Source organism: Callorhinchus milii, unplaced genomic scaffold, assembly GCF_018977255.1.
Source record: "Callorhinchus milii isolate IMCB2004 unplaced genomic scaffold, IMCB_Cmil_1.0 Scaffold3, whole genome shotgun sequence".
Lineage (NCBI taxonomy): Eukaryota > Metazoa > Chordata > Chondrichthyes > Chimaeriformes > Callorhinchidae > Callorhinchus > Callorhinchus milii.
Genome location: NW_024704744.1, coordinates 69,701,525 through 69,713,709, shown reverse-complemented (window position 1 = coordinate 69,713,709; position 12,185 = coordinate 69,701,525). Strand labels below are relative to the sequence as shown.

The 12,185-nt window shown below is 44.1% G+C and overlaps 1 protein-coding gene across 1 annotated transcript; it reads left to right on the top strand.

The window, feature by feature from the left end:
* Nucleotides 1-2,083: 2,083 nt before the first annotated feature.
* On the top strand, nt 2,084-10,735 carry polr3f (polymerase (RNA) III (DNA directed) polypeptide F). Its single transcript, NM_001293014.1, is given in 9 exon segments — nt 2,084-2,240; nt 3,101-3,218; nt 3,881-3,948; nt 4,713-4,780; nt 7,124-7,236; nt 7,688-7,831; nt 8,348-8,455; nt 9,290-9,481; nt 10,371-10,735. Coding segments are annotated over 9 exon segments (945 nt in total). The 5' UTR covers nt 2,084-2,184; the 3' UTR covers nt 10,449-10,735.
* Nucleotides 10,736-12,185: the final 1,450 nt, after the last annotated feature.

The following is a 12,185-nucleotide window of genomic DNA, read 5'->3' as shown; positions in this document are numbered from 1 at the left end:
TTGCCAAAGGCATTTGCGCAATATAATACAACAGCATTATAATATAAATGTATATAATAATTCTTGCACGTGATCTAGCGCTTTTCACATCCAGACGTCTCAAAGCACCTCAACGAATAGACTGTAAAGTGAACTGACTGTACAGTTGTGGGCGAAATGTTTCAATGGACAACAAAATCATTGAAAACGAAACCCCCCGCCCCCCCCGAAAAAAAAACAATTCATCGCCAAAACAAACCGAATGCGGCGAAATAATAAACAAACACAACAATAATGATGATGATAATAATAATAAACAACCATAGCATAACCATAACAAAAGAGGCGCGGTATGGAAACACTTCAAAAACATAACAAAACAAAAGATGGGAAATCCAAAGCTGAGCAGCATCTCAGCCACTCACTCCCTCCCTCCCACCCCCTCACTCCCTCCCTCCCACCCCCTCACTCCCTCCCTCCCTCCCACCCCCTCCCTCCCTCCCTCCCACCCCCTCCCTCCCTCCCTCCCACCCACTCACTCCTCTCCCTCCCTCCCACCCCCTCACTCCCTCCCTCCCACTCACTCCCTTCTCTCCCCCACTCCTCCCTCCCACTCACTCCCCTCCCTCCCTCCCTCCCTCCCACCCACTCACTCCCTCCCTCCCACTCACTCCCCTCCCTCCCTCCCACCCCCTCACTGCGTCAGCGCCAGCAGCCGGAACATCAGTCAGGCCCCCACAGTCAGGCCGCCCGCCAGGCGCCAGGCGCGGGGGAGGGGGAGGGGAAGCGGCTCCCAGTGACTGGGGATGTTATTGTAGACTCGTCTCGGAGCGCACGAAACGCCCTAAAAAAATCAACTCAGAAATAACAATAAATAAAAAAAGGGCTCTGGTCGTGTGTCAGAGGCCGTGGAGCTGACCCCCCCCCGCGGTGATTTACGGCAGCCGAGAGTTGGCGCCGGGCGGACAAACCAGTCTGTACAGCGGGGCTGCGGCTGGGCATGGAAGCCCCGGAGAGGCCTCGGCTCTGGCTGGGATTGAGGATCAGAGCCTGGGATTGAGGATCAGAGCCTGGGATTGAGGAGCAGGGCCTGGGATTGAGGAGCAGGGCCTGGGATTGAGGAGCAGAGCCTGGGATTGAGGAGCAGGGCCTGGGATTGAGGAGCAGGGCCTGGGATTGAGGAGCAAAGCCTGGGATTGAGGAGCAGGTCCTGGGATTGAGGAGCAAAGCCTGGGATTGAGGATCAGAGCCTGGGATTGAGGAGCAGGGCCTGGGATTGAGGAGCAAAGCCTGGGATTGAGGAGCAGGTCCTGGGATTGAGGAGCAGGGCCTGGGATTGAGGAGCAAAGCCTGGGATTGAGGAGCAGGGCCTGGGATTGAGGAGCAGGGCCTGGGATTGAGGAGCAAAGCCTGGGATTGAGGAGCAGGTCCTGGGATTGAGGAGCAAAGCCTGGGATTGAGGATCAGAGCCTGGGATTGAGGAGCAGGGCCTGGGATTGAGGATCAGAGCCTGGGATTGAGGAGCAGGGCCTGGGATTGAGGAGCAGAGCCTGGGATTGAGGAGCAGGGCCTGGGATTGAGGAGCAGAGCCTGGGATTGAGGAGCAGGCCCTGGGATTGAGGAGCAGAGCCTGGGATTGAGGAGCAGGGCCTGGGATTGAGGATCAGGGCCTGGGATTGAGGAGCAGAGCCTGGGATTGAGGATCAGAGCCTGGGATTGAGGAGCAGGGCCTGGGATTGAGGAGCAGGGCCTGGGATTGAGGAGCAGAGCCTGGGATTGAGGATCAGAGCCTGGGATTGAGGAGCAGGGCCTGGGATTGAGGAGCAGGGCCTGGGATTGAGGAGCAGAGCCTGGGATTGAGGAACAGGGCCTGGGATTGAGGAGCAGGGCCTGGGATTGAGGAGCAAAGCCTGGGATTGAGGAGCAGGGCCTGGGATTGAGGATCAGGTCCTGGGATTGAGGAGCAGGGCCTGGGATTGAGGAGCAGGGCCTGGGATTGAGGAGCAGGGCCTGGGATTGAGGAACAGAGCCTGGGATTGAGGAACAGAGCCTGGGATTGAGGAACAGAGCCTGGGATGTGGTGGAATTAAGAGCTGGAGTCTGGAATTACAAGATCGAGTTGTGGGGAGAACAGTCAGTCCTGCTGCAAACTCCAAACTTTGTAAAATAAATTCCTACACCTTTTGATGCTCGAGCCGTAAAACCATGGCAGACGTCAAGGTGAAACAAGAATCTGCAGATCATGCGGCTCTAGAGAGCAGGTACGTTTCTTCATTTTTGTATTTCCCTCCGTCCCCTTCTCGAAAAAAACCTCTTGAGTTTTAATCTCAGTATCACAGCCTATAATAGCTGTCAGACCGAATCTTAGATGTACCATTTGTTAGGAGTGTCATCATTGTCAGGCTCAAACTGCTATTGCAATTATTATTATTATTACTATTATTATAGTACAGTGGTATTGCACATCTTGCGGATGTTTACATCATTTACAAGATCAGCAGTGGATACTGATTTGGGTAACTCTGACCCAACTGAACAGTTCATAGAGTGGATAGAGTTTCAAGTTTGTATTAATTTTCAACTGATGGCATAGGTACCTCTGGATTGGTATTACCCTTTCCCAAAAAGAAGATTTTTACAGGTTGGCTGTTAGACATCCAACAAGCACATGTTTGAGCCCTCACAAAGTGGGTTGCAGGAACCAGGAACTATGGTGAGCAGCACAACTCAGAATGAAATTTAGATTGATAATTAAGACCTCTATAAATTCCATTTGTGTGTTTGGTGTGGAATAAGATGCATTTGAGCAACTTTCACATCAAGCTAATGGTAAACTTCCATCAAGTTTGTGTTTCTCCATTAAGATGTTTTATCCAGTGTGTAACTTGTTGCAGGCTGTGTATTGTCTCGTAATTCTCACCAATCCATTATTGCACTTGTATCTTCCCAATATTACATTGAATAACAAAGTATTGAAAGGGGTTGGTATTTTTTACCACTGTTTGCTGAGATGTTAAATTGTGGTCATGGATTGTAGCATCTTATTATGCAGAAGAGACTGCAAGTAAACAAATTCTGACTGTTGAGTCTCCTTGACTTTTCTTGTGGATTTTTCCTCTAGGATTTTAGAGCTTTGTCAGCAGTTCCCACATGGCATCACGGACCAGGTTATTCAGAACGACATGCCACAAGTGGAGCCCAAGAAAAGGGCGTTGGCCATTAACAGGCTTCTCTCAATGGTACTTCTGTGCTTCAACTATTAATAATTTTCTTTCTGTTATTGTTTGCATGGTATTGTTTATCTCTTCAGTTTCTGGCTTTCCCTAATACTGTACCTTGATAATTAAGTATTAAAAGAATAATTGAACTACCTACTTTTCGATCATAATTTGCTCTTGCGCCTTTGAAATCATCTATGTATAGAAATCTGGTAAAGTGGTTTATGCCCAACACATGTTGGTTTTCTTGACCAGCACAAATATTAAAAATGTAGATTTGCTAAACAGTTAACAGGATGGGAACTCTAGTCTGGAGTCCCTCCGACTCGCCCCCTCTCTCACCTCTTCCACGGTCTGTTTCAAGACCATCCTCTTTGACCATACCTTGCGTCTTCTTTCCCTCCCCGCCTTTCTCAGCTACCATCCCCAGCTTGGGTGCCAAGTCAGGACTGTCAAGAGGTCCTCCCAAAATGAAAGGCAGTATATAAATGTAAATTTGTATCGTAACTGTTTAATTGTTTCTAAATTCATAGAATGTTTACAAAACAGAAGGAGGCCATTTGGCCCATTATATTTGTGCTGGTGGTAGCTCGCTGATTCTAATTCCATTCCCCCACTCTTTCCCGATCCTGTGCCCTTTTATATTGTCCAGATTTTTATTTACGAGCCTTTGAATGTTTCAGGGGCAGCTGGATCTGCTGAGGAGTGCTGCCGGTCTGCTTTACCGAATGAAGGACTCTCAGATTGCAAGGTAATCTTCATTGACCTCTTTTCCCAGTTGGTAGGGGGGAGAGAGGAGGAAAAAGTTATTTTATGTCAGGACTATTGAGTGGGGGGGAGAGAAGAAATGTGAAAGAACCTTTCTCCTCATGTTTATACAACAATTTTCTAATACCACCAATTTAATCCCAATTTAATCCCATCTTTTGTGGGGCAATGCTTAGCCTCTCACAGCTGCCTCTAGTTCGTGGTATGAAAGAGATTGAGTGCCCCAATATGAGGAGCTAATAGCACTAACCAATGGCTCAATGCTTTGTACCACAGCCGGTTTAGAATTTAGAGTGGCACTAGTGTATGGTGCGAGTAGAGCTCTCATGTGTCCTCATGATTGGTTTGTTCTGTGTAGCCTGAGATATTCTAGGTAACATGAAAAAAAGGCTTTTAATTTAAGACTCAATGTAATAATTTTGCAAAATTCTGTACGATCTTAAATTTTAAAGGCAATGATCTGAAGGCTAAGATCAAGGTATTTTCAGGCCTTTAAAGTCGTACACAGCTAAATTAACATGAATAGTTGCAGTCATTACCTTTGAGTACTTCATTTTGACTGTTATTTCAGATCCCTCATGTAGTACCTCTTGTTAGTTTATTAATTCTTTGCTCCAAAGACCCTCTAAGATAAAAATGAAAGAAACATTGGATTTAAAATGAGGATCTTGACAGTTGAGGCTTTGTCTTCGAATACAGAATCCGTGTATTTAAAATGAATTTTGTTCCCATATTAATGTTTTACAGCAAAATGAAGGGTTCTGACAATCAGGAGAAACTTGTTTATCAGATTATAGAAGACGCCGGGAACAAAGGTACAGTAATATCCATTCAACTACTATTAGCAGTTGAGGCTTGAAATTTACTGGAAGAATATACTGGATTTGGTGCTTTTCTGTGCTCATAAATATGAGGAAATTAAACACATTGTCAGCATCATACACTCTGTGTGAAAGGTGCTATACAAATGTAATTTGTTGTTGTAGTGATAAGTATGCCTAAGTATGCCTAGGACCAAGCTTTCTCTGTTTTGTCCAAATAATGTGTCTTAACCCCAGTTTTAGAGCATAATTTTCCACATCACACACCAGCCAACCTTTTCGATCCTTAGAGGGAGACAACCAGTTGGAGCTAATATAGTGACTTAGTGCTAGCCAATGGATTAAAAGTGATCAAACTCAGTGGAATTTATTACCACAGGATGTTCATTCTTTTGTTGATGATCTTACTGAGAGGGTGTGGTGTGTGAAATGCAAAATGAGACTTCTAAGGCTGAGGTTAGGGCACGTTATTCGGAGAAGGCTTCTTCCTGCATCCAAACGTGCTGCCTGCTCCTGTCTGAGCCTGGAGCGATTGAGATGGATGTTCTACTACTTTTACTATTCTGCTACTAGCCTGAGCTGAATTTTTAAGGCTTCAAGCAGAGTTAGCTGTGCCTGGGAATATCTGGGTCAAAATCAAAATATGGAACTAACAACAGCATTTATATAGCGCCCCGCACACAAGGTAGTGTTCTGCAACACTTAACACACACAGAGTGTGAAAAGTTTATTTTAAGATTAACTGTATAACAGTTTCCAGCTGTCTCCTTATGCCTAGTAGAGTATGCGTGTGTGTAGGTATTTTGTGCAGAGAATTGAGTAGTTTTCCTCCCTCCCTTCCCTTCCTTCCTGTTAGATCTTATGTAAACAAAGACATTGTATAATTTCTGACTAGGTGCTAAAATCTAGAGAATGTACTTTTTGGTCTGTTTGGATTTGTGCTGCATCATAAGGCACTGCGAGGTTGTAGTTTTAAATCCAGTGTATTTAACTGTCCAGCCAGTGTAGGAGTGAATGCTGCCTATTAGTAAATAAAAGATTTATCTTAGTGTCACTCGGTTTAGGGATAATTTCACTTCCCATAACCGTTACTATTCCTTTTCAAATTTCCATTCTAATTCCTGTTAAAAGAATTTCCACTTGAGGAAGAAACGGCAAGCAAGTCACAAGCTTCTCTGTGCCCTCTTATGATTCATCCTCCTTTATCATCCACACATGCTTAGTGGGGAATGTTGTCTAAAGATTTCATTTATTACGTGCCCAGCCCTTCTTCACCCAGGCTCCATATTCTCAAGACACCCCACCTCTCTGTCACTCTGATTGCTCCAGCGTATTACCTCGCTCCCAGCTGCCATTCAAGATAAAGACAGCTCCTGTTACCCCCGCAAACCAAAGCCTTACTGGGTAGGGTGGTCCTCACTGGGCAAGTAGCGGGAAAGCTTACTAGGCCATGCTCACTCTATGGGCAAGCTATGTGCTTTTAGCTGGTTAGACTCCAGCAGTTACCCTAACGCACACTCTGCGCTCCCCCTAAGCCTTGGCTCTTGCCAACCTGCGCCTAACCAAGGCAAAACCTTGGGCAAGTTTCCTTACTCCACATGCCTGATAATAATCCCTCAAGAAAAAAAAATAATAAATTGTTCACTCAATCCATGGCTGTTTGAGGGACACTGCTGTGCACAATTGGCTGCCGCGTTTTGCCCACAAATGTAGTCAATTCACTTTACAGTGTATTCTGTGAAGCGGTTTGAGATGTCTCGAAGATGTGAAAAGTACCATATCAAATGCAAGGATTATTATTATTTACAGGCCAGACAAATAGACTAGTGTTAAAATGAACTCAGACCACCTCTGGGGCTGTGACATCTCGTGTTTCTATTACTGTTCATATCCCTTCACTCTCTGGCACCTCCCTTTCTCTCCGACCACCTCACTCCCCAATCCACCACCCAGCGCCTCCGACTTCCACTTCCACTGTGCTTACAGCCACCTATGCGCCTGCCCACGCGCCCCCCCCACCCCAGCTTGGAGTCAGGCTCTGCCACTGTTAAGCGCTTGGAGATGCTAACCTGTGTGGAGGGCGCTTAATAAGGGCAAGTTGTTGTTGTACTGACGTGTGGATGGGTTGCTTATTAACCTGAAAAGGATTTGCTGTCTGAACATGCAGATGTCATTTTATGTTGTATTATCTGCACTTTAGCGACTTGTCTGAAGATTACAATGATTAGAAAGTTGGCAACCTTTTGTTTCCCGTTTGGCTAAATAGTTACAACTTATAATCAGTGCGATTCAGGTCTATGGAACTCAATTAATTTTTGTTAAATAAACTATTTCCAGGTATATGGAGTAGGGATATTCGATATAAGAGTAACCTGCCGCTCACCGAGATCAACAAAATTCTCAAAAACATGGAGAGTAAAAAGCTCATTAAAGCTGTCAAGTCTGTTGCTGTGAGTACTTTTGTTGTGTGTATCGACTTTTTTTTGGTCAGCCATCACCATGCTTAAGAGTATCCAACCAAATCGAGAGTTCATTCATCACACCTACACACTGAGATTCCCAAGATATTTATTGGAATGGAATGGACCCATCCTGTAACCTAATTCTGGAAAGTATTAGGCACAGGTTGGCAAGAGCTAAGTCTTACAACAACAAGATTCCATTAATAGAGCGCCTTTCACGTCGGGAAGACGTCCCAAGTCTTAGGGCCTACCCCTCGTTAGGGATTTCTTTCCATTGCGGGAATTCTATGTACGAGGAAAGCTGGAAAGTGGGATGAACACATTATTTTTTAGAAAAGTAGATAGCATTGGATCAGACATGATAGGCTGAATGCCCTTTTTCTGAGTAGTAAATTTCTGTTAATCCTTACTTTTCCTCCTCTGTTCTCCTGTATGCTAGGCTTCAAAGAAGAAGGTGTACATGCTATATAACTTGCAACCGGACCGATCAGTTACAGGAGGAGCTTGGTACAGTGACCAGGATTTTGAGTCTGAGTTTGTAGAAGTGCTGAACCAGCAATGCTTCAAATTCTTACAGAATAAGGTACGATTTGGAGAAGGGAGTTCCTGGACTTTAAAGCACTATTGTCATACAATGGGCTGAATTCTATTTATTTATAATTCTTACATTTGAAACCACTCAAATGGAATTGACTGAAGTATAGTGACTGAATTTGTAGATGAATGTGGCAGTCAATTTATGCACAGCAATATCCCATAAAGAGTCATGACGTGAATGACTAATTTAATCTGGGGGGATTATTGGCATGGATATCGGGGAAAACTCTGTCGACTTCTCAATTAGTGTCACAAAATCTTTAACATCCACCTGAACAGCTCATTTCAACATTTTATCCGAAGGACAGCAGCTCTGACAATATTACCTATTGCTAAAGAAAGTATTTTTATGAATATGCTTAGAAATTTTCATTGGAATGCTTTGCCTAAATTATGCTGGGTAGAACATACAACATACAATGTAGTTTGTAGCTTTACTCATGTACACACTGGTATTAGTATTAGTATTCAGATCATTGATTCAATAACTTGTTCTCTCCAGGCAGAGGTGGCACGTGAGAGCAAACAAAGTCCCATGGTACAAAGGAACAGCTCATTTGCTTCCTCTCATGAAGTGTGGAAATACATCTGTGAATTGGGCATCAGCAAGGTATTAGAATATTGCACCTCCCCTCTGTGGTGTTTTTGAGGATTGCAGTTAACTTTGTAAATTCCAACCTTTGGGACCAAACCAACGTAAGATAAGTTTCTTCCTCCTTGATATCTTGGGTAACTTGACAACTAACATAGCCTGCTAATCCACACTTCTCTTTCAAGACACTGCTGTAGATACAGGGCAATCCCATTATAACACCCTTGTTTTTAGCACAGCTTCAGCTTTGGGATCCTTAGACCAGCATTAACCGGAAGTGCAGTACATTTGTTTCTGGCACTGACTAGCCTGTATCTGGAATGGAATGCATGCTTCCATTGACTGACACTCCCTGCTTACCTAATTCTGAGGAGTATTAGATGCTGTTTGGCAAGAGCCAAGGCTTGGGGATCCCACTCTGTGAATTATGATCCTGCTGGACTTTAACCAGCAAAAAATCATAACTTAAGAACACTATCTTACAAGCCATGGAGGACATGCCTTGCATGCTTCTCAGCTAGCACTACCCTTTTTGTTAAAGCTTTGGCTTGCAGGATTAAAAGTAGCTCTTCTCCCAGGGATGGATTTGCCCCTCCAAATCCTGCTGATGAGCTAGGCTGGATGGTCTGACACCAGTGCCCTTGGGTACAGCGGATCTATCTGGCTCAGGTACTGGCTACCAAGACCGCCACAGAAGTTCACTCACTTACATTGTCAAGCACATTACCTTGGTGTCAGCTCATTTCCAAGGAAGGCCCAATTACCTCCCCTTCCCCACCCCACTCACCCCACCTCGAGGATTTTCATTGTGCTGTGTAGGAGATCAATTTTGACATTTTTCTAAAATCTTAGGTGGAGCTATCCATGGAAGATATTGAAACCATTTTGAACACATTGATCTATGATGGGAAGGTAGAGGTGACCATCATTGCTGCAAAGGAAGGCACGGTTGGTAGTGTGGATGGGCAAATGAAGTTGTTCAGAGCAGTTAATCCCATCATTCAACCCACTGGCCTTGTGCGAACACCATGTGGAATGTGTCCAGTAAGTGAATCTTCATTACAACAACAACAATTTGTAGTTGAGACATCTCAAAGCGCTTCACAGAATATACTGTAAAGTGAATTGACTATTTTGTGGGGAAAACACGGCAGCCAGTTGTACACACTAGTATCCCACAAACAGTCGTGGAGTAAATGACCACATTTTTTTGTGGGGTTGGGGGGGGGCGGGGATTCTTACCCCCGGAAAGCAATCCGCCAATTGCCCAACAACCGGGTTCCTACTTACTGCTAGGTAAACAGAGAGTGTGGAGTAAGGAAACTTGCCCAACATTTCGCCATGCTGGGGATCAAACCCAGGTCCTAAGCTTGTGAAAAGAACATGCATACCTCTACGCTAACGGACTCCACTCCACCGTGTTATAACACAGACATAACTACAAGGATTTTTATTGTTATTTTTTCCTTCTTGGGTTATATATTTGATAACTAAGACAATAGAAATCAAAGAGACAACTCCTGCTTGCTGCCCTATCCTTTGATATTCCTCCACATCTTTACATTGCCTTTGGAATGAATTTATAGACTCTGGTTCAATGGTTTGTGCCAGACAATTTCACGTTCCAATCATCATCGGTGCAAAGATTTTTTTCCTAACCTTCTGTTTAATTGTTTTTACGATCTTCTTAAATTTGTGCCTTCTAATTGCTGATATGATATGGGAGGATGTGATAGTTTACTGCAAAGTGTATGGTCGGTATTCTGTAAGTGAACAAGCAGCTAATTTGTACACTGTTCCTCAAACAGTCATGAAGCAAAATGACCAATTTTATTTGAGATATCTTTGGCCAAGACACCAGGAACAACTTTTCTTTTGAAAGAATATGCAGTAGGATTTAATTCTTAACATTGGAATGTTTTTGTTTTTATAGGTATTTGATGATTGTCATGAAGGTGGGGACATTTCTCCAGCAACATGCATCTATATGACAGAATGGCTACAATTTTAACTGTTGTTGTGGTAGCAAAAGGAACAATGGACCACCTGAAAGGGCAGACCGTGTGCCCAAGGATATTTAACAATACACAGAAGAAATTGCAGAGTCAACTCTACAATGCTCAGTGTGAGAAGATAATGGGGGAATAGAACTTGTAAATGTTTGCAATGCAGAACAACGAAGAGGAAGATCATATTTTTTAAGATTTAATTTATTTCTTATACCTTCAAAATAGCTGGCTTGTATTCTCCTTTTTCAAGTGAAAGGTGTTATATAAATGCAAAAACAAGTATGAAATGAAACATAGTCAATCTGTCCTTGTATCTTGATCATCTGCAACTGCTGAATCTGGTTATTGTCCTTAGTATTGTCCCAGCAACTCAGAAATGATCATGTTCCACCCAGGAATCTTCCCTACTGGCCTGACCCCTAACTCTCTTCATTACCCCCTGTTCCATGTCTCCTCTCTTCATTACCCCTCCTGCCCTGTCACCATGATCCAATCCATTATGTCCTGCCCTGTCTCCCTGACCCTCTTCTTTACCTCCTTCCCTCTTCTGGGCTCCCAGTCTGCTCCGAGAAGCACTTTTAGATGTCTTGATATGAAAAGGCTTTGTTCTCACAACCTCTTGACTAGGTTGTAAGAAACTCTTCCAACTGAGCCAGGCTGACACCTTGATATCCGTGTGCACCTAGGAGACAAACTGTATACCTAATGCCTTGGTCAAGGGCGCCTCTATTTCCACCTTCACACTCCATAACACCCTGAGAGTGTCTGAAGCTGTATAGGGTAGCGACAATAGAGCCACAGAATGAGGATTCCCCTTACATAATGTCCATCTCCTTAACCTCTCAGATCCTTTACAATTGCTGGGAGGGATGTACCGTAAAGGGTAGTGACTATTTTGTGGGCAAACATGGCAGACAATTTGCATACAGCAATATCCCACAAAACAGCCATGGAGTGGTGACGTGGGCAATCTCAGACAGGACATCAGGAGAAACTCCCTTCTCTTTTTCAACAGTGACGGTATCTTCAGTGTCCACCTGAACAGGTACAGACGGAGCCTTGGATTAATTCCTCAACCAAAGGACTGCACCTCCGACAATACTATATATCCCAGCACTGTATTGGAGTATCAGTTTAGACTGTGGGTTCCTCGTCCTGACGTGGGGCTTGAAACCAAGATTGTCTGACTTAGGCATGAGTGTTACCAACAGAGTGAGGCTGGCTGACGTACGACTTGGATAGATACTGCAATGGAAAAAAAACGATTTTTTTTAAAAAAAGCAAGAATTCATGAACAGAATTCCTAATTTCAATTAACACTGCTAGTGCTTGATGTCAGCCTGGCTCAGTTGATTGCATTTCATAGAACCATAGTAATTTGCACTGAGGCCTCTGAATCAGTAGGTTTTAGGTTCAAGCTCCACATTAGGACACTTCAATACAGAGCATTGTAAGAGGGGCAGTTCTTCAGATGAGATGTTGAACCAAGGCCCAGTGTGTGACTTTTCAGGTAAACATTATAGATCTCACGGTGTGGTATGAAAACAAGAACGTTTCTCCTGGTGCCTTGGCAATAATCCCCGATTGTGTATTTCACCACATCACCCTGATATCAAACAAGAACTTCTGATACAGCTACGCCTTTTGCTTCATGTTCTGCTTCATGTTCAATGCCTGTCAGCCCCACCATCAGCAAGCAGGCTTGTTGATGTGGGCATGCTTTTCTGCTCCCATCCCAG